This window comes from Trichomycterus rosablanca, chromosome 1 (assembly GCF_030014385.1).
Source record: "Trichomycterus rosablanca isolate fTriRos1 chromosome 1, fTriRos1.hap1, whole genome shotgun sequence".
NCBI classification, from domain to species: Eukaryota; Metazoa; Chordata; class Actinopteri; order Siluriformes; family Trichomycteridae; genus Trichomycterus; species Trichomycterus rosablanca.
The window spans coordinates 43896443-43919818 of NC_085988.1; the positions used below are offsets into that span (position 1 = coordinate 43896443).

Below are 23376 nucleotides of genomic sequence, written 5' to 3' on the forward strand. Positions count from 1 at the left end.
ATGCATAGATGTGTTTGAACCAGTTTCATGATCACAGGCTGATGGACATCAGCATTTATGATTGTAAAAAAAAAAAAGAAGCTATTTCACTAGGTACTAATGGCCAAAACTGGAAAACTCTTGCACATTTAAACAAATCCATATTTGTATGATTTGTATTCTGTTGGTGTCTATGGCCTTATGCAAATACTGATGCCTTATTTGTAATCCATAAGGTACAACACATTCCGGCATCTTGATCCCAGTCTGTTTTTCGTGTTCTATAAATAATCACATACAAAAGACAAAGACAGCCAGGTGCAGGACTTCTGGCTGCTGAGTTTGTTCGTTGACTTGAAGCAACAGCAACAAATAGGAATGATTCTAGGTCGGCCCACCTCTGCAGAGGTATATTTCGAATTCCAACTCAGGGCTTCAAAACACATTTACATAGTTATCAGGACTGGAAATCTGCTGCACCTCACTGCTGATATTTTGCTTTTTTTCATATAAGATTGTCATTCAAAGGAGCCTGCTGTGCTGAGAGGAAATGTCATCTTGCTGCCTCAATTTGCCATAAAGTTTCAGTATGAAAAGTAGTTGAACGAAAACACGAAAAGTACAACTGTAACAAGTATAAAGTATAAAGACTTTAAAGCTTTGATGATGTTAGCTGTGCTCCAATAATATGTTTAGAGTGATGTCAGGATACTTATCAAGAGAATATTATTGAACACAAAGTATAGGGTGAAAACAAATGCCGTTCAAATTTATTAGAATGGTTTATAGTAACTGTATCCACTGAACTTAATGAGTATCATACCCTACTGTACTGTACACTACTATTGACATACCTACATCCTATTTTTGCACATAAAATGCAATTTTAGACTGCAGACATGAAAACTGTTCCTGCTGCTTGTCCATATAAAAATAGGCCAGTCTACTTAAATGCTAGAGTGATTTCCATACTGTACCCGTTAATAAGATTTACATTTGTAATACTCTTTGTAAAAGCAGTACAGATACTACCTTTTTGGTTTGAATACTGAATACTGAATAGATTTTGTTATTTTGCTTGATTTATATGTATTTTATTAAACCCAGTTCTGAACATTTTTTATTTGGTCTTTTCAGTGCAGGTATCAGGTCCTGCCCCCAATCTGCAAGCGGTGTCCGTCACACCCACCACAGTCACTCTGACCTGGGAGAAACCACTCGCAGGCAATGGGGTGATCCAGTTTTATAAAATCTACTACACTGAGAAAGGAAAAGACTCAGAACAGGTGAGGCAGATACAAAAGAGCTGCATAAACAAAGAAATCAACAGTCAAGTAGACTTAAAATCTAAAAATCTGTTCTGTCTCCTAGGACATCGATGTTGTAGGATTGTCCTACACAATGACAGGACTGAAGAAATTCACCGAATACAGTTTTAGAATTGTGGCTTACAACAAGCATGGACCTGGGGTCTCTACAGATGATCTGACCATTCAGACCCTTTCTGATGGTATGCTTTACTTTTGTTTGGTTAATTTGGTTATTTGTTTTGAGTCCATACCTGACTAGCCAGTAAATGCAGGTCATGATTGTAAGACACCGATTCTGTTTTTGGAAATGAAAAACTCAGACTGAATCTTGTGTTTGAATAATAATAATTGATAATAATAATTTAAAAATAATAATAATAAATTATAATAATAATATGTGTATTTATCAATGATACTATTTTGTTAAATCACACAAAAGTACAAGATATGATTATATATTGCAGTACCCTCAAAACACTAATGTTAAACTACAAGCATCCAGATTCAGACTTAGACTTTTGTTTTTTTAGATGTACTTGTTGTGTTATAACTGCAGTGGTTCCCTATTAAATATTCTAAATGTAATGTTTTACATTAGGTTAAGCTGCCTGCCGCAGGTATAAAAAGCTACTGTGTACTTCATAAAAATACTGTGGGTGCTGAGAATGATACACATTAATCAAATAAATTGGAAGAATCATCCCAGTGGTCACTGAATATTAAATGTTTTGTGCTGTCTGGGAGGATTATAAGTTACATTGGCATTATCCCTACCTGAGGACCTGAGGGAGGGCAGGAAAATGTGACGGGAGATGTTCTACAGCATTGAGAACAAAAGCGTAGTGACCACTTAGTGGACGATCATTATAAATGGCTTGCTGTTACCAAGCACATGCACATGCACACGCAAACACAAACAGTCGCATAAGTCAGTAAATTCAGACAACAGCTACTAAGAATACAGAGTGTAGTACAGATTCTACAGTTTGACATTTTCATGGTATGGTAACCTAATTAGAGTTCATCAGAGTTAGCAACTGTGTAATTAAAACATTGTCAGTTAATTGACATTTAAAGTGTTCAAACTACCAGGATTTTTTTAATAAACAATTATTTATTATGCAAAACTGATGTCGCTCTGCCCTTTTATATGTTGTATATGATGTTCTATTTAATTGTATGTACTGTATGTGCACTGCACATCCAACTGGTATTTGAGCAAGGGATTGGAATTACTGTAGTATTAAATATAGTTAATACATAAGTTTCACTTTATGTTTTTATTTACTATAATGTTGTAGTGTTGTTGATATTTATATGTATTTCTTTGGGTACTCACTAAAAACAGCCCACATTAATCCCTATGTCTCAAATATCTGTTTCTCTGTTAATGCACACAGCATGCGATAAAACACATTGACATTCAGGAGATGAGGCTTGAGCCAATGACCTTACGGTCAATGGTCCAATACCTTAACTGCTAAGCTACCACTGTCCACTACAATATACACTAATCAAGAGAGCAGGGACAATTATCCTAAGGACCTCTGGCTACAGCATGGCATTGCTGGGGCTCAAATTTAAAATCTCTGGATGATGAGACAAACATTTGGTTGTGCAGCTCCAAAATAAATCTAAGATAAAAGGGAAACAGTCAGGCTGATTAATGGCATCACAGTGTCTGTATTAAGCATGGTTAATACCAACTATATTGCCTTGACATTGAGTCTTTCCACTCATTATTCATAACCTAGGTTATGCCACTTAATTAACTCTGTGGAGTTAAGTCTAAGACTGTTCCCATTGTAGGCATTTTCTAAATGCAAACTAGCATGTGGGCAGTAATAAATAGTAATGTAAAGTAATTTAACTGTATTGCTTGCTTTTGCAGTTCCAAGTGCTGCGCCACAGAATGTTAGTCTTGAAGTCCAGAACTCCAAAGTAGGTGACACTTTGTATTACATCATATTCTATCTTTAGAATCAGTTATTATTTGCATGCATTTTAAATATTGTTTCCTAATGTTACAGATAGTGTTATATTGAGTGTACCAATAGATCTTTCTATTGTAATAACAGTAACAGTAATTCTGGTACAAACTTTTGTTGCTGTGCAGTCAGTTGTGTCAGGGTTTGTAAGAAGTTCAATTTTACTTACAGTGATCAATTTGTTGTTACATATATATTTTACTGTGTTTAGCAGATGCTTTTATCCAAAGCTACTCACAACTGCAATTAAATACAATACAAGCAATTGCTGCCAAGTCGATTCTGACTCCTGGTCATTATATGGATAGTGTTTCTCCAGGTTGTCTTGTCTTCTTTTTGGGTGTTCAGGCTTTTTGTTGGCTTATATATTATTCCTCTTATTGTATCCATCCATGTTGTTGCTGGCCATCCTCTTCCTCCTTTACTTTTAACTATTCCAAGTATGGTCAGTTCCCATGATAAGCTTAATTCAAGTGTACTGTTTGAGTTTTTAAAATAAATCAGAAGAATCAGACCTGAGATGAGTCTTCAGAGGGAGTTTTAATACTGAAAGCACTGAATTCCTAATGTATTTGTTAATAATCTCAGCTGGGCAAGATATGATTATGCAAACAATTTAGCAGTAAGATAAGAAAAAAAATGGTCCGTGTTGTCCATCAATGTCAAGATGTGCCCATTTGAGATTTTTCTGTCAAGAAGTATTCACGCACCTGTCTGTAAATGACCAAACATCATTCTTCATTTTATCTTTTACACTCTGAGCAAATAACAGGACAGAGCCTGGATGGTTTAAATGGATTTGACTTTGGATTTTAGAGACATATAAATTCTGTTCTACCATGTAAAAGACCATGCCACTTAAAGTAAAGAAATAGAGAATGTGTATATGTTTTTTTGTGTCACCATGTATATGACTTGACTTGTACTTTATTCTTCTCTTCTTGATTTTATCCCACAGAGCATTGTGGTGCAGTGGGAGCCACCGCCTCCTGGCACCCAGAATGGATATTTGACAGGCTATAAGATCCGCTACAGGAAGGGTGGGAGGAAAGGAGAGGCAGCTGAGATCATGACTAAAGAGCTCTTTTATCTTGTGGATGGTGGGTATTACAGGTTTAGCAACATTCTGTATTTTAAATTGAAGCTTATGTTTTTGTTGTAACTATTAAAAGTTGATAAAAGTTTGTGTGAGGCATTTTGCACCCTGGCAAACACAATATGCACTGATGTGCAACAGAGATGTTCACAAGTCACAAAATACGAGTTCAAGTCAAGTCACGAGTCGTTAGGCTAGAGTCCGAGTCAACTCACGAGTCAATGTAATATACACAAAACACATATTGGAAATGTAGCGTAGAAACAAATAATATGTAAGTTCAGATACAAAATAATAACAGATTAGTGACTGTATTTTGCCATTTTAATTAGTGCCTTTACTTTCCTAGGTACCGGTTAAAAGCTTAAACTGATACGTTTTGTTTTCACTGCAAAACAAAAGCGCACAATAAATCAGGCACAGCGGCCAAAAACACAGCAAAAAATCCATAACCACTGCTTACCTTAACTTCTGTACTTCCAGATGCTATTAAATTTATAACCGTGTGTTGTCCCATTAGGAATATAATCCGTTAATTTGTAAATGTGCATATAATTAAAAACTTTTCCCGGTTGTGAAGTAAAACACTAACTCGTTAGAAAGCCAATCCAGCGTTTCATTGACACATCATCTGTGTGACGCAAACTGAATAAATGCAAATAACAGCATTTCATACTAAAAATTAAAATCCGAAGGTCTGATTGGTTCAGAAAGCGGTTCTTCCAACCATTAGCGCCAATTCTGTAGGAGCGTTTCATTCACACCAGCTGTTCCAGTGAAGTGCACTACGTAGGGTATTTCACCATTTTAAGTGAGATTCCAAAGGTAGGGAGCGACGCTTCATTGCTACGCCGGAAGCTGGCTGGAACATTTACCCACCGCATGCGTTGTGGGTTAAAACGGCTGGAGCTTTATTAAAGAGCAGAAATTGACACGATCAGAATATAATATATAATTAATTGTCACAGGTAACTAATGTTAACACATGCTGCTGAGTTTTGTTGTCTACAAGTCATTTTTTGCGAGTCACGAGTCGTAATTTGCAATGAGTCGAGTCTGAAGTCGCTTACGTGCGCCTCGGACTCCCCATCTCTGATGTGCAAGCCATGTTACTTGGTATTATATCTCATGAAAACAAACAAAGCACATAGTTCAATTAGGCCAATCTAAGTGTCCACAGAGGTGCTGGGTTTAAAAGAAAGATGAAAGAAAAGTATGTTTAAGATTATCTGAGAAATGCACTCGGTGTGTGAGTTTTCTCTTTATGTAATGGCAAGTTCTAGTACTGAAATACTACGTACAATACAATTTCAAATGTTTGAGAAAATTAGTATTATTTGTACTCAGTTTCACTGACAGTTGTCATTAATTGTCATTTTATGTAATTCCTAAAAGTTATCAAACATTTAAAAGATGAATTTGTGTCTACTTGTGTTGTATTTGTTTTATATTAAAATTAGTTGGAAGATCTGAAACATTTCATTGTGCCAAATTAGCAAAAATAGATTAAATTGGGTGGGGGCAAATACTTTCTTTCATCATTGTAGTTGAAAAACTTTAAATGATCATTTTGGATGCATTGGTACAAAATGAAATTTTAAACTATTGTCTCTCCTATTGATTTCCTCTGGATTTACTTAATAAAGTCTTGGATAAAAAATGTCAAGATCCAACTAATAGGCTGGCAGTCAATATCTAATTCAAGATCAGTTTGTTGTTATTTAGATAGATTTAATTGGGATCCACTTGGCTCCTTTAGATGGAAAGCCACCAGTTAAAAAAGAAAAAGAACTATCAAGCAAATTCAAATGTTGAGAATAAATGAGTGGTCAAATAACAGTTGATTTGGCCATGTTTTGTCTTAGGCTTGGAACGAGGAACTGAGTACTCATTCCGCTTGTCAGCCATCACGGTGAATGGCAGTGGTCCGGGAACAGAGTGGATCACAGCTGAGACCTTCAAAAGTGATTTGGATGGTAAGAAAACCCTCTGTAGTAGGAATAGAGAGGTATCTGTTGCATTGCACATCTGATGTACAAATGTACACTGTTATTTGATCTCTTGAAGTTCTCTTAACTAAAACAGTGATAAATGTAAGTTGCCCAAGCCTTCACTAAAACATTGCTGTAACCTTGACTAGGGGATTGTGCATCATTGTTTCTCCCAGTAGATGTTAGTGTCAAGCTCCTATTATTGATTGCTGTGTTGGTTTTGTCTGGCCTGGATAAACCCAGGTAGATAAGAGAGTTGGAGGTTATTAAACACAGATCACACACTGGCACACAGATAGACTGCAGCTCATCAATAATGAAAGACATGCTGAATAATTCAGCTCTAAGGTAGTCCTGACTGATTCTGACAACACTGAGAAATAATGTCAGTCATTTTTGTTGATGATATAATGCAAGATGTGTGAGATATTTGCTGTTAGGGCTGTATATTAATAACAATACTTCAGGAATGTCAAACGGGTTATGTGCTTACATATTGTAACAATATTGCAACGTGAAATGAAAAGCCCTTGGAGGTTTTAACTGGGCTATGCCAGATTGTGCGAATGGATATGACCGACCATGCCAGACTGTTCAGAAACAGAGCTAGATGTCTCTAAAATGCTACAGTAGCAAACAGACATTTGTAAGATTTGCTATGGTAACTACGAGGGTCTTCAAAAAGTTTCCGCACTTTTATATTTTGGTTGGAAACTTTGAGGGCGTGAGGAGCAGTAATTGGTCATGTCTGAGAGACTGACAAAGAGCTTACAGTCCGGGTTTAGCACCATCTGATTTCCACCTTTTTGGACCGCTCAAAGAAGCTTTAAGGGGAAGAAGATTTTTGATGATGTGAAAGCAGTGGTGCATCAGTGGCTATGCGCTCAACCAAAAACATTTTTTGCTGATGGCAAACACTTGCCAGCAGAATTGCTCATACTAAAGAGCAGACTTTTTTGTGGCAATATCATATAACGCCACCAATCAAACAAGTCACATTATCATATTTCTGATTTGCTGGAGCCTCCCACACATTTACAAGTCACCCATGGCGTGGGCACTGGTACACACCATGCCATGACAGATGTTGGCTTTTGCACCTTTTACTAATAACAGTCTGGATGGTCCTTTTTGTCTTTGTCATTAGGAACTTAATGGAGAACCGTGAATTCAAACACATTTCCACTGTCTTTCAGACAATCTGAGATGAGCTCAGCTCCAAAGAACTCAGAGGCATTTCTTTTGATTTATTTTAGAAGCTCAAATTAACAGTTCACTTAAATGGGTGCTCGGGTGGCACGGCGGTAAAACACGCTAGCACACCAGAGCTGACATTTTGAACTCGTCTGTTGGAAACTTAGCTCTGCCATCCGGCGGGGCTGGGCACCTACATGAACAACAATTGGCTGTTGTTCATACAGAGTGGGAGCCGGATAGGAACTCCTCATAACTGATGCAATTACGATCTCTGCTGGCCGATTGATGGGGCCTTCACAGAGTCGAGGGATATTGCGTTAACCAGGGTGTGGCTCTCTGTACACAAAGCTGATTTGCATATGAACTCGCCTTGTGCAGGTAAAAAAATGCAGTTGGCTACTGCACGTGTCGGAGGGAGCGTGTGTCAGTCTCGCTGTCCTCAATCAGGGTGGGGATCGCATCAGTAGGGAGGGGCCGCAATGCAGTTGAGTAATGGAAACGCTAAAAGGGGGAGAAAATGCAGGAACAAAAATATAAATAAAAACAGTACACTTGAATTAAGGTTGTTATTACTGAAATTGGCCATGCTTCGAAAAGTTGAAGGTAAAAGAGGATGGCCAGCAACAAGATGGATGAATACAATTTGAGGAATAATGTATGAGCCTGAACACCCAAACAAAAGACAAGAGGTGTTAAAAGAAGTAAAATATATTTTATAACCTAGGATTTCTATATATTGGAATGAAAAATTTGCAGCTTCATCCATGTGCATGTAATTGTTTTGTATCTTGTTGGCTAACATGGGTGCTGTTCTCCATGGTGCTGAGATTGGTTAACTTTGGTGCAGCAGAACCCATTACCAAGAGCCATCATCACTCCAGAAAAGTCATAAAGTTTTATGTGACATTATAGAATCCCAAGTACCTGGAGTACCCAGTTCACTGCATGTGCGTCCGCTGGTTAATAGCATCGTGGTAAGCTGGACCCCTCCGGAGAACCAGGACATTGTTGTGAGGGGCTACATCATTGGATACGGCATAGGCAGCCCTCATGCACAGACCATCAAAGTGGACAACAAACAACGCTACTACAGCATTGATAACCTGGGTAAACATTTTCCTCTTTGATTTTCATATTGTTGGTATATGTTAGAAGATTTTTATATGGAGTAGTTTATTGGGAAATCATATACTGGTGTCTTTTTTCTTTTAGACCCAAGTTCACATTATGTGATCACTCTAAAGGCCTTCAACAACATGGGGGAGGGAATACCTGTGTATGAGAGTGCCATCACCAGGCCTCAATCAGGTAACATTACACTTCCCACAGTCCTTAAACAAAATCAGGGCGTTATGTTGGACGTGTGTCTTAGGCTTGTATGTCTTGGTAGCCACATTAATATTAGAATCTTAAGAGACCTGTAGGTATTAAACTGCTTGTGCTCTTGTCTTTTCGGAAAGATTTTGCCCCGTCACATACAGTAAAAACTCAACTCCCTTCTTCCTGCCCAGTGTCTAAGTAAAAGACCTACAAAGACATTTACACTGATCTCTATACTAGTTCAGTGAGTGCATTTCCAACAAGGCAAATGACTAAAATTTTCCTTTTATTTTATCAGTGCAATGCAAGCCACTCCGAATAACCCCCCATAGCTTCAGGACATCAGGAATTGGTGCACTCTTAAAGTGTCAGTGGGTTTAAAGTGTGTGCAAGAAAGATATTTTTCAGTTTTTCAGCACACTCATTGCATCTTTAGAGAAAATCATCAAAAAAAGGCAAAGGAAGGCAAAGGAAGACCCCCTGCTGTTCTGTCACAGCTAACTTCAGCTCTTGCTCAAACTTTCGCAAAGTCTTCAGGGTCAGAATTGGTCCTGCTGCAGCTGAACGCACGGGGTGTTGAGACGTGCGGAGATCTAACAGCATAGCGCATAAGCTAAGAATGACCTAGAAATAAACAGCTAGATTAGTTTGGGAGCCGCAGGTCAACATATTTGGGGATGTTTTTCTGTCACTGCTTCACTAGTGAGTTTGCATGTAGCTCTGTACCTTTATTTAAACTAGAAGAAGCCACACAAGGTTTTACGATCGTTACAATTTCATGTATATGTGAATACGAGTAATTAACAGTAATTATCAAAAACCTGCATTTGATTCAGTCTTGTATGATACTGAAACTGTATCTTTGTACCTGCTCTAATAGTATCTCTTGTTTTTCTCCTTACCCCTACCAATTTTCCATTACCTGCCTATCTCTCCTCTCCTGCATTTAAACACACAAACCCATTTATACTCATCCCACCCTTCTGCCCTCCCATCTCCTCCATTACGTTGCCGACGCTTTTTTTTTTGTAATCCATTGCTTATTTCATGCTTTGCGTTTGAACACCTTGTTTGCTGCTGCCAGATCCCATAGAGCCAGATATTGATTTATTTGAACTGTTTCATCATACTCCTCACACCCCAGCACCCGAGCCCTCCCCCATGCTCCCTCCTGTGGGCGTGCAGGCTTCTGTCATCAACCATGATGCCATCAAAGTCTCCTGGGCTGATAACTCCCTGCCCAAGAACCAGAAAATCACTGACTCCAGATATTACACTGTTCGCTGGAAGACCAACATTCCCGCCAACACCAAATTCAAGGTAGACATTTGCACAGCCACTAAATATGAGGTAGATGTATACAAGAATTTGTGTGTATATGAAGGATATAACATTTTTTAAAACACATCAAAGGATGCCTTTTTTGGTATGGCAAGAAAAAACAACCAAAAGCTGTTTACAATATTTTAGCTGTAACTATACCAAATCTCAATTATTGTAAATTACTTTGTGCACTTTAATAGTATAGTGGTGCTTCTTTGTTATATACGTAATCTTTTAAATTAGCAATAATTATGCATAGGATGTTTGATGGATGTGGTTATTGTTGTTTTAGAACATATCCGTAATGGGGTGGGTCTCAACTTGTGAGTAAATGCAAGGTGAATCTCTGTACCTACAAGAATGACAAAGAACCCAAGTGCAAAATGCTTGACCAAGGTAGAACAGTAATGTCTCTAAAAAGCCACTAACAAAAAGGGGGATAAACATAGTTAAATAGGGTGGGCAAATTACCGGAAACAAAATACCAAATAAAAGACAAAGAAACAGCTACAGAACAGGCATAGCACAGAAGGTTTTTAGCAGAAAGTAAAGGTAGTGAACCCTAAACAAAGGCCATATGGGGGGTGTAATGCATGTGGCACAGTCTACACGCAACATGGATTTAGAGCTGGGGTCCGCTCCAAAATAGGACGAGGCCTGAAAGCACCGCAACACTGGGTGCATTTACAGAAAGAACTAAGTTTGATGGCATTGCATGCCAGTGAAAAAGCAGACCAAAAACATCCTTTTATCATAATTCCAGAGAAAAGCAGTTATATTAAAAGCTGTAGTGAAGCTGGCATTATGCAGCTGTGAGAAAAAGAAACCTGATACAAATTAACACTCACCAGGCTCAGTTAAAAGGAACCAACACATCAATCATCTGCTCCTCCATGCCCCTTCTGCCAGCCAAAAATGGTAATGCAGAAGGACACAACTACCAACATGGCTCACTGTCGAACATGGCTCACTGTCGGAGCCACATTACAATATCTTTGCATTTCAATACACACTAGCTACCTGGTCATCTATTAGCTGTGTTCACATGACAGTTTACTTTGATTAATTTAATACCAACTAATTAAACCAGTTTTTTTTTATCTGTTTATGGTTAAAGTAAAGGCTCTGTGCATTATCGTAACGTAATCAGCTTTACAGACATCTAGGACTCCTGAGTGAGCAGCAAAGAAGGAAAACTTCAGCTCTCAGTCAGGGACAAACAAACACTTTGTGTGTCTGTAAGCTTGTGTACAAGAGAAAGTCCTCGTCCAAGCATGCTGTCCCATAAGCCGCAGGTCAGGAACAGCTGGTCGATGGCATTACATGCCTCCAAGAAAGCCTGTTTACATTCATGTTCTCAATCTGGCAGTTGTTATACAAAAGTGGGAGGCCGGATGAGAACCGTTAGTGACTGAACTGGAAGCAAGCCCATGTACACAGTAATGAGTGTCGTTTAAATGAGTGCCTTTTATGTGCACACTCGAATTGGGAAGCACCCACTCTTCTCACAAGTATAACTTAGCCTCGACAGCTCTGCCAGTGTCTTTTACAAATGCCTACAGTGCCTCCAAGTGGCCAAATGTTTCAACTGCGTTAACGTTCAAAGAACATCATACCACATCAATCCACTTTTGTTTACTGTTATAAAAAAAAAAAACACTTTTAGTGCATGTAGCCACTTCTGTGTTTTTTCATTATTATGAATATAAACATTGGGTTGATGTAATTGGATTTGCTGCTCTGCTGTCAGTAGCACAGTAGCGAAGGTATTAGGTTAGTAATCAGAAGCCCCACCATTGCCAAGTTGCCACTGTTGGGCACCTGAGCAAGACCCTAAACCCTCAATTGTTCAGATTGTATTCAGTCATAATTGTAATTGGTTTTGTAAAAACACGACTGCTAAATGCAGTGAATGTAATTGCAATCTTTGTTTTTACATCCCTTTCAAAACTCCTCTGCTGCATGCACTGCATGTCAACATTTGCTCACAAGCAATCTGATAAATCAGAAACCTTTTAAACAAAATACTGTACTCAGTGGGGAAAAAACATACCTTTGGATGATTTTGTGGTTAAAGAAAGAATGGTTGCATGATGATCCCAGAAACACCAGATCTACAGTAAAGTATTGAGGAAAAAACGTCATGTAATGGGCTGCTTCTCTCCAAACAGCACTAAGCCATCATGTGTTATTAAAGGGAACATTAATGGAGGTGATCTACGGAAACAGATTAAAGAAGAATGTCATTTCATCTGCCAAGAAACGAACAACTCTGAAGAGAAAATAGATAAAAAGACCACGACCTCGAACACACAGCCAGTATAACTCAGGACATTCGTAAACACTCAGGGCAAATATGTTTAAATAGTATAGTTGATTTTCAGACTTATAGTTGATTCTCAGACTCAGAATTTTGGAGACCATCAGAAAGGCCCTTGTAACCTTATGGAATTTAACATTGTCAAGAGACGTTGCCCAAAAAAGTGAACCACAATACTCCAAAAGCTATTATTTTCTAGTGTATATGTCTTCAAGCTGTAAATGCCAACTGCGGTTTTGTAATAAATTACTGATTAATTTGTGCTGACTAAATATTTTAGCAATTTAAATCCATGCTCTTGTTTATACTTGTGTCATTATTCCAAAGTCATCAGGAGAAACTGAGGTTGCTTTAAATGTATTTTCAGGTTGCAAACACTACCACTTTAACATACACTGTGACGAACCTGAAGCCCAACACACTGTACGAGTTCTCAGTCATGGTGACCAAGGGTCGGCGCAGCAGCACATGGAGTATGACTGCTCATGGCACCACCTTCGAAACTCGTAAGAACCGCAACTAAGATTTATATTTTGGAAACAACATGCCAGCTGAAAATGCACTCACATTCTCACTTACTCACCTTTTTTATATCAAATACCAGAGCAGTGGTAGCTAAGTGTTTACGGTACTGGACTAGTAATTAGAAGGTTGTCTGTTTAAGCACCATCACAGCCAAGTTGTTGAGACTTTTAACCCTCAATTGATCAAATTGTATTCAGTCATAAATGTACTTAGCTTTGAGTAAAAGCATAAAAGCAAAAAACAATCAGAATCAAATTTGTTATATGAGCAATATATTATTTCTTAATTATTATTATTTATTACATTAGTAATAATATAAATAAACCATTAGAAAATAAGTCACAACGTCTGGAAAATACAGGGCTGTGTACTCATACATCATTGTTTTTTTTAGTTCCCACATCTGCTCCTAAAGACGTCACTGTAGTGAGTAAGGAGGACCGTCCACGCACCATCAACATCAACTGGCAGCCACCATCCGAGGCCAACGGTAAAATCACAGGTATGTTATAGTTCATAAATAATTCTTATATCTTTTCAACCTTTTCATTTAAATTATTAGCTGCCTAATAATTACCTTAGTTGACTGTATAGATAGTGTTTCTCTCTGTTTGGGTCCTAAACCTTCATAATAGCTCCATCTTATGCTGGCTGTCCTCGTCCTCTTTCAACTCCTCCAAGCATAGTTGTCTGTTTAAATGAATTTGTTATTTTGTGCTTTGAGTAGGAGGTTTGATTTGTTCAAGGATCCATTGTTTGTCTTTTTTGCCCTTCAAGGTACTCTTAAAGGTCTTTGCTAACATCAATATTCTTCCTATACCTCTTTTTTATTCAGCTTTGACATCCATAAAAAAGCACAGAGAAGAAACTAGTCTGGACTTTTATGATCTTTGTTTGGAGAGAGTAATCTTTACATCTGAAAATCTTTTCCAGTTCCTCCATAATATTTTTGCCAATTGCCAGTGTGTGATGTATTTCCTGACTGCTGGATTGATGGTAATAATTGGTACAAGTACTGCTACTTCAGCATCTTCTTCATCAACAGTAAACGTATTGGTTTTTTGAGCTTAAGTCCCATCTTTTTACTCTGTTCTTCAATATTTCTTATAAGGTCCTTCATGCCTCCCTGATTTACAGATATGATTGCTGTGTTATCCGCATATCGACGATTATTGATGTTCCCTTCTCCAGTTTTGAATCCTTTCATTATCTTTTTCCAGTCTTGCTTCTTTCATTATATGTTCAGCGTACAGGTTGAACCTGAGCAGTGACAGAATTTAGCCTTGTCTAACTTCAACCTTTTTAAATCTATTAGAATAAGATGGGCTGGTTTGGTTCTGATGTATTTGAGACACTTTGATAGAAGTAAATGAAATCTATTCTAATTTGCTGATCTCTGGGAGTTAACTGTGAGACGCACTCATAACCTTCCCCCACACTCTTGGCTTTGACTTTAAAATGAGTTGTTCAATAAATATTGAAAGAACTTGTTTACATGCTATTGCTGTAATTTTTCTTTGTATTAGTCAAGGTGGCAGAGTGGTGCAGCAGGTAGATAGGGTTCTGCACAGCTATAGGATTTTTGAGACTTTGATTGTTGTTGGCTAAACTACTAGGAGTATAAACACAATATATATTTTTATTTAAATGCACATTATATTTATTGTATTTTTGTGGTTTGGTTGTGGAGAATTATCTTAAGGTTAAGTGGTTTCTATCATTACCCTGAATCTCTTTTATTTTGTTTAAATGTTTGTTTTTGTTTTACATTGTCTTGCTTCTAGCTGCTAGACTGATGCTGTGTTCCTGTCACAGAATAGATCTCAGATAGATTGCCTTCCTCTCCTTTTCTCTCCTCAGGCTACATCATTTACTACAGTACAGATGTGAATACACAGGTGCATGACTGGGTTGTAGAGCCGGTGATGGGAAACCGACTGACCCACCAGATCCAGGAGCTCACCCTAGACACCATCTATTACTTTAAGATTCAAGCACGCAACTCAAAGGGCATGGGGCCGTTTTCCGACACAGTGCAGTTCCGCACTCCCAAAGGTAACCGCACTGACCCAAGACCTGTTTAGAGCTTATTAGGAAAGAAGAATTTTACATGCTAGGCAGTCTGATTTTCTATGCAACTTATCTTTTTCTGTTTGGCTTTTGTTTGCTTCTTTCAGCTGAGCCCTCTGACAAAATGTCCAGTGATCAAGGTAACTCTTCCTTTCTTTTTTCTATCATATCTTTCTGTTCTCCTGCTCTTTTAAGCACACACATGCATTGCTTCTTATTCTGCCTTGTTGTCAGTAGGCTTTCAGGGGAAGCCAGACGGACGTTCTCCCTTGCCTGATCACGGATTTGGATCCTCCCTAGGTAAACATGCACTCTGCCCAGATACACACATCTGAATTATAGCTACACTGTTGACCTACACTTGTCCCCTCTCTCACACTTCTTTTGATGTTTTTTTTTCTTTAACTGTCAGATAAACCAGGAATGACAGGCAGTCAGGAGAATCATATCCTGCTGATCGTCATCATTGCTTCTGTGGGAGTGTTTACTATCGTCACGGTAGTTGTGGGAGCATTTCTCTGCACACGCCGCTCCAACTCCCATCAGAAAAAGTGAGTCTTATAATAGAGAATAGCCCTCTTCCACACCATTACACCCAACGTTCTACACTCGTGTGTGTGCATGATTATATGCATGTGCACTATGAATAAGCATCTAAATATATATCTAAAGATGCTGAAAAGCTCAATCGCTGTGTCTTGTTCCTCTGTAGGAAGAGAGCGGTTTCCAAGTCCAGTAATAGTTCTCATAAATATAAAAGCACCTCCAAAGACTTAAAGCCTCCGGACTTGTGGATTCACCATGAGCGTCTGGAAATGAAGGCCATAGACAAATCACCTGAGCCCAACGTGGTGATGACAGAGACGCCCATCCCCCGTGCTTCACATGAGCCCTCCAGCAGTGAGTCTGCCTACCAAAGACAGAACACATACTGTAGTAATTAATGCAATATTAAAAATATAAAGAACTCCTTATGATTGATAAAAAAAATAATGGCACCAGTAGACGTTACTGCAAAATGCTAAATGAATGAGATCTGTGTTCTGTCCTACGCCTGTAGGTCTTGAAGTTGAAGAAAGTATATCTACACTGACAGGCAGAAGGGGAGTGAGGCCTAAAATAATGATGCCCTTTGAGTCACAGCCCCCACAACGTAAGCTCAGAAAAAAAAAGACTTTTGCAAGTCATTCATGTTTCTCTTTCATCTAACCAGTTGTGTGTCCACTGTAAGATTCATGTTGATACCCATTTTTGGTTTTGCACATTCTCAGCTGTTATTAGTGCCCATCCTATCCATTCTCTTGACTATCTTCATCATCACCATCGTCACTATCACCCCCCTCCACGTGGTTACCTTCATCACCAGATCAGCCTGAGGGCTCCTGCTATGCCCTCTCCATCCAGCTCTTATTTAGACAGGCATCCTTCTGCAGGTGAGATCATGTAACATCTGTTATCTGCCTTTTAAAGGTGATCTGTGGACGAAAATCACTGTAGACACCCTTATATTCCCTAAAACCCATAGATTCATTGAATAAGTAATTGCATGGCTTTATAGCTCCAAAACTTCTCGTTCATAGTCATGAATCATCATACACTTCATATTATTAATGCAATGCTAGCAGTCTCTGTTTACAGTGTGCTGTTCTGTAAAGCTCTTTGTGTCTGTGGATGTTTAGAATCGGTAAGGACTCAGCCCTCTGCCTCCGAGACACAAGTGGCTGTGTCTCTGAGCCCCAGCACAGCTGATCTGCAACACACAGAGGTGCTGATCAGAGAGGAGGAGGCACACTGCTATAAACCCCCCACAGCTCACGTTCACCCCACACAGCCTATGAAGAGCTTTACTGTACCCACCGTTAATGTCTCGACTCACAGCACACCCAGCTCTGCCCTGCCCTGCACCACACTGATGCCCGCACCAGGTCAGCCTGCACTCGCAAGCACATAGAACCTCTCTCACTTTAAATATTGCTCTTAAAACAATCAGGTTTATAAATTATATTGTTCAAATCAATTGCTGATTTTTTTCTTTAATATTATATTTTGAATCATCTTACTTGGCTGCTCAAGTAAACATAATGGTATAAAGTGGATCTTTTTGGCAGTTGGTAATGATGTGATCTTAATGTAATGTCTTACACGAATGTTTGGTCATATTCTATTCATATTTTATTTGTTCCCAATATTATGAATTCAGCCTATAAACAGTAAGTGTGCACTGTGCAGAGGTTTGTACAAATTCCATTTGTACCCATCAATCTATACTTAATCAACCCTAATGACTAAGCAAAAATGTTTTACACTTTCTCAAATATGAATTAATAAAAAAATACAACAGAAAAAATTATAATGTCTTATTCACAAAGCGTTTAGACCCTTTATTCAATACTTTGTTGACACCCCTTTGGCAGCAATTACAACTACAAGTCTCTACAAGATTTGCCCATCTGTATTTGGGTACTTCATCCCATTTTTCACAGACGATCCTCTCAAGCTTTATTAGATTAAATGCTGAGCGTCTGGGAACTGCCGTCTTCAGATCTCCATCGAATGTCCAAACTTTTGCAAAACACTCACTCACTCACTCTCTTAACCGCTTATCCAATCAGGGTCACGGGGGGGGTGCTGGAGCCTATCCCAGCTTTTTAATGGGCGAAAGGGACACAGAAACACCTTGGATGGGCCGCCAGTCCATCGCAGGGCAGACACACATACGCACACACATACGCACACACATACACAGACCCTTCACCTATAGGGCAATTCAGTGTCTCCAATTAACCTGACTGCATGTTTTTGGACTGTGGGAGGAAACCGGAGCTCCCGGAGGAAACCCACGCAGACACTGGGTGAACATGCAAAGTCCGCACAGAAAGGACCCGGACCGCCCCTCCTGGGGATCAAACCCAGGACCTTCTTGCTGTGAGGTGACAGTGCTACCCACTTAGCCACCGTGCCACCCCTTTTGCAAAACACTGCACTGTAAAACATGAACTTTGGATTTATTCTTACTACAGATTCTCACTGCAAAATTTGCACTTAACAAATCAGTAACTTTTCAGTTGCAGTTGTAAGTTTTGGCTCACAGGGGGGTGTGCACTTCTTGATCAGTTGCCGATGAGGGGTCTCGCACTACAGTATTAGTCAGTGGTCATCATAGAACTAATATACAGACTCTTTATGTAACTTAATTGCACAAAAAAAGTATTCATGCAAGAGCTGGATAATGTGATACATTTAATGTGTTTTATATGCCCATGCTTTCTTTTCTCGCTTTTTCCCATAGCTGTTTGTAATCGAAGGTTGTGAACACTACATGACTACATCTCTGAAAAAGTTAAACATGTCAAAATATATTGGAGGCTCAGTGAAAGATTTGCAACTGAAGGGCATGGATTGCAAAATAGCCTCAGGAAATTAAAAACACCATGCAGAAGTGCTACTGGGATCTAGTCCACAATAACACTAATACAGTTAACATTTTTTATGCTTTGCTCATTGATGAGAAAGGCCTACACCACAGCTGAGACTCAACTCTGTTCTCTGTGGCCTACTTTTGTTTTCATACAGCAGTTGAGTAGACTTACTCCATAATGGTTTACTACTCTCTTTTAGCGTGCACTACACAGGGTACAACATACAGGCTTTTACAGACGATGTAGCCAGTGTTCATTCACTAAGAATTTGCATTATTGTCAGAGTAATGCTTGGGAGTTTTGAGCTTTTTATTAATCTTTTTTGCCGCAGTTCGTAAATATTTATTATGGTTGGGCTAAAAGATAAACTCTCTGCTGGCTTTGACACATTTACTTGGTGAGAGGCTTCCAGAAGATCCATTTTTGGAGGTAGCCGCTTGAATGTGAAGGGGGAGCCAAAACAAAAAATGCAAAAGATGCAAATGTACCTGTGTGTGAATTTTGCTTTACTTTTTAAGTTTTCAGCCTGTTAAAGTATTTTCTTTTGATTTTGGTCCTCAGGTCCTGGTGTAAAGACCGCGGGTATTGGCACTTTAAGCAGAGTCCGTGCACCCATGGCTGTTACCGTACCCAGTGCTCCTGATCAGTCAGAAACCAGCAAGATGCTACCACATAAAGAGACTGTAAGTTTACCATTTTCTTTTGAGATCCTTACTTTATTTTAGCAACAAGTTTATCAGTAGCTTTATTGTTCTTAATGGGGTAATCTGTTTCTGTTTCTTTGTTTAATTTTTCTTTTTTGTCTGGCTTTTTCTAAACTTTCTGTTATTAATCTCTGAATTTGATTGTAAATAACCCTTAATGCATTGTGAAAATGTATGCATGTTATCTTATACATTCATCCTTCTTCCCTCAGTTCCATTAACAGCATATAAAGCTTTTCTATTTAGCTTCCACTCATTTTCATTTTACCCAAGTGATCGAGTGGTTGGATGAGTCAGTCTTGGAAACAAAAGCATCAGAAATTACCACCCAATTGCCAAACAGTGATAAAGAAAGAGTAACTGATTAGAGGTGGACTGTAGCTTTTGTATTGGTGTTCTGTACTGATGAGTGCAACAGAGGCTTAATTTTATAATTTCATTCATGTATATCAGGTAGCTTGTTAAGAGTCCACCCAGGGCTAGCTGTACAAAAGTAACTAGTCATAATGCACAACCTGTTACCACAATCTGTGCCTAAATTGTGTCTGGCATGTCACTATAGGTAACTATTTATTATTTACTTAGTTGTGCTTTGCTTAAGGTGCAGGGCTAAAAAAGCTGCCTAACTGGCCAGCCATAGAGCCCAGTTTTATGTAAATAATGTGACTAAATTGCACCTGAAAATGTCAGTACATTTAGTCCTGAGTACAGTTGTACTGTTGCAACATTCATTTAGATTGATACATTTTTACCATGTACAATTAAATTAAAAGCAACCCAGACTCATAAAGTGTTTTACTCTAAAGAGTGCAACATTCTTGTCTCAAATGAGAACCTTCCACTATTGCATTTAATTGTAAACGATCTAGACACAGTTCACCCCACATAGTTCTTCAAATAAGATCCAACCAATTAGAAACAAAGATTTCCTCCTTCTGCTGTCTTTTAATACATGTTCTATTTTCCTGGCCTTCCGCTCATCTTCCTTTATCACTGCAATCTCATTCCTTTCTCACCCTGCATCTGTTGCGCTGGCAGTAACCGTAACACTAACACAGCCTCCCCTGCATGGCTCTCTCTAAGGCGTACGAGACAGATGAGCTGTCAGAAGAAATGGCACATCTGGAGGGCTTGATGAAAGACCTGAACGCCATCACAACGGCCTGACAGCACTAAGCACTCCACAGAGACCAAACATAGACGTCAGCGAAGTGCCCAGCAGCTTTTGGAAACATCTGATCACACATCACTTTGGCTAAATTCTTGCTGAGGAACCAGAAGTCCCAGTCTGGAGAGGTCTTTTAGTTTTTTTTTCATATCATTGCATCAAAGAAAGGAAAGGACCAGAAAAGAAAAACAAACAACGGTGAAAAAGGAGCATTTCAATGAACTTGTAGGACTACATATAGATACTGCATTGTTTATTTTAGTGTTTATATGTACGTATATGGATACATGTGTATATTATTTTATTGTTTATATTTCATGTACCTGTTTTTAGGTTCATACAAACGCTTTAGAATGTGTGTATTTATATTGACACAGTTGAAAGCAGCTGGACCAGTTGGATTATTGTTATAATAATCCCCTATACATAAAGGGAGCAACTTTTGTTTATATGGATATGATCATAGAGCTGAACAGCAAAAGGGGAGTGTTTATTTTTACCATAGATAATTAGATGACTTGCTATGACTACCAGATTGTAAAACGTTGGTATCCATTCTGGTCTGATTTTAGCTTTATTTTTCAAAACCATTTTAACTTGCCGTGCATCACGGTGTTGAAGCAGGTGGTGTGGATGCCCTATAGCACCATCTTAGTAAAACATGGTTTTATGGTTGGGCTGGACATGAAATAAACTGTGTAATGTCCTACAGTGGAATGTTTTGGGTGGTTTTAAGCCCACCAGGACCTTGATCCGGATTAATTGAAATATCAGTGAAGTACTACGCTTCCCACAATCACCTAATTAAACAAAAAAATTAAGCTACACAATTGATCACCCACTTTTTTATCTGATATGACATGCATACTGCTGATACTGATACTGATACTGACATTTCACCCAGACAGTAATTAGAAAGCAAGATTCAAGCATAGTCCCCGGTTCTATTGTGGAACCTCTGGGCACAACGCTGGTATACTCCCAGGACAAGGTGCCATTCCATAGCTTCTCATACCAACATATTTACTTATTTACTCACACCTGGTTGCTGACTGACGTGTCATGTCTTCAAGTGTTAGGAAAGAACCCACATGTGCACAGCTGGCATGCAAAATAGTGTAAGGTAAAGTAAGAATCAAACCCAGGTCCTCAGTAACCTACAGCTGCCAGGCGCTAGGAGAAATGAATATATATACTTATAAAACCAAAAAGCTCAGAAGTGGTTGATCACTGTTGATCACGGCTCTGCCGCATTGGGTTTCATAATGGCCGCTCTTTTTAACTCTTCAGTGAAGACTGGGCACGTTCATTTAGCTTGTATATTTTCTGATATACAGCTGTGTTCTTTCCAAGAGAAACATGTAGCATAGAAGTGAATATGCATCTAACCTACTGGTGAATGAATACGGAATTCATATGTACTGAAGGATTCACTAGTTAATAAAAAGCCTAGTTCTTGCTAAAACGTTACAGCAAGTTGCTGTAGTTTACATAACGTGGACATCAAAATCTTCTGGACGTCTGGTCTCTGCGAGAGAGTCAACTCGAATACCTCCTTCCAACTCAGTTACAGGATCAGCATCAGCACAGCAATCGTGAGAGTTGGAAGCACCACAACTCATTTAAGATGTCATTCCTTGTGATCTGGCCTCTGTCTGACGGGGTTCAGAGAAGTGACTGATTCTTTGAACTTTGAAGAAATTTGAATCTTTCTACACGTCTGAAAAGGAAACTTTTTATATAAACAAGCTTGTTTTTATAAGAGGAACATACATTGCTTTGTAACTTTCATGTAAATAATGGTTTAATACTGTATTTTTTTTCCTCAGTATTTTATCACTCCACTGAGAGATGATGATTTAAACTCTGTATGAATACATGTACAGTCTCATCCTGTTGAATGTTAATGTGACTAAGAAATTCTGCCAGTGAATAAAGTCAGTGTTTGTAACTGGTTTACAGTGATGGGAGTACAAAACGGGCCTGCATTACTGGAATGAAAGGTGGTGCAGCAGTCTAACATGCTAGCAAACCAGTGCTGGAACTTTGAGTTCACACATTACACAGACATGATGTGATAATGAATAACGGACAGCAGTGTTTGCCTCCCCGTACGCGATACTGCTCTCTGTATGAACATGCATCGTGCAGGTGGAAAGGAGCAGCTGGCTACTACACATAATGGAGGGGTGTGTGTTCGGTTCAGCCTTCATCGGTCAGGCTCGGGGTCCGCAGCAGTAGAGGAGATCAGAATCAGAATTCAGAATCACTTTATTTCGCCAGGTATGCTACACATACGAGGAATTTGCTTTGGTGATACACACGATAATACACACAATAGTCCACATAGTAGTATACACAACACACAATACACATAATAGTACAGGGTAACTGGATACAACTAAATTAAGAGGGGGAAAAAGGAAAATACACAAATAGAATAACACTTATATAAATACACATTCTGTGATGCAGCAGGTTTCGTACTGCCAGGATTAATTGTGTTAGAGTACTAGAGGGCAGATCGGTAGAAACATTGATTAAACCTTTAAACATTACCAATTATTCCACACTATATAGCTACACCATATTGCCAAAAGTATTCACTTACCCATCCAAATAATTGAATTCAGGTGTTCCAGTCACTTCCATGGCGTATAGAACCTAGGCATGCAGACTGCTTCTACAAACATTGGTGAAAGAATGGGTCGCTTTCAGGAGCTCAGTGAATTCCAGTGTGGTGCCGTGATAGGATGCCACCTGTGCAACAAGTCCAGTCGTGAAATTTCCTCGCTACTAAATAATCCACAGTCAACTGTCAGTGGTATTATAACAACGTGGAAGCGATTGGGAACGACTATGCTGAGGCACATAGTGCGCAGAGGTCGCCAACTTTCCTGCATCCAAGCCTTACATCACCAAGCGCAATGCAAAGCATCGGATGCAGTGGTGTAAAGCACGCCGCC

At 39.0% G+C, this 23376-nt stretch overlaps 1 protein-coding gene across 1 annotated transcript in view; it reads left to right on the plus strand.

Moving 5' to 3' along the window:
- neo1b (neogenin 1b) overlaps positions 1 to 20613 on the plus strand; it is a 120484-nt gene extending 99871 nt beyond the window's left edge. The window contains exons 10-29 of the mRNA XM_063003352.1: positions 1117 to 1265; positions 1351 to 1489; positions 3181 to 3230; positions 4236 to 4377; positions 6239 to 6349; positions 8474 to 8668; positions 8774 to 8869; positions 9966 to 10201; positions 12892 to 13030; positions 13444 to 13551; positions 14910 to 15104; positions 15227 to 15259; positions 15354 to 15419; positions 15532 to 15670; positions 15832 to 16055; positions 16180 to 16272; positions 16391 to 16552; positions 16799 to 17044; positions 19100 to 19221; positions 20326 to 20613. Of these exons, the coding sequence (XP_062859422.1) occupies positions 1117 to 1265; positions 1351 to 1489; positions 3181 to 3230; positions 4236 to 4377; positions 6239 to 6349; positions 8474 to 8668; positions 8774 to 8869; positions 9966 to 10201; positions 12892 to 13030; positions 13444 to 13551; positions 14910 to 15104; positions 15227 to 15259; positions 15354 to 15419; positions 15532 to 15670; positions 15832 to 16055; positions 16180 to 16272; positions 16391 to 16552; positions 16799 to 17044; positions 19100 to 19221; positions 20326 to 20409 (2729 nt within the window). The 3' untranslated portion in view covers positions 20410 to 20613. The remainder of the gene's footprint in view (positions 1 to 1116; positions 1266 to 1350; positions 1490 to 3180; positions 3231 to 4235; positions 4378 to 6238; positions 6350 to 8473; positions 8669 to 8773; positions 8870 to 9965; positions 10202 to 12891; positions 13031 to 13443; positions 13552 to 14909; positions 15105 to 15226; positions 15260 to 15353; positions 15420 to 15531; positions 15671 to 15831; positions 16056 to 16179; positions 16273 to 16390; positions 16553 to 16798; positions 17045 to 19099; positions 19222 to 20325) is intronic.
- Positions 20614 to 23376: the final 2763 nt, after the last annotated feature.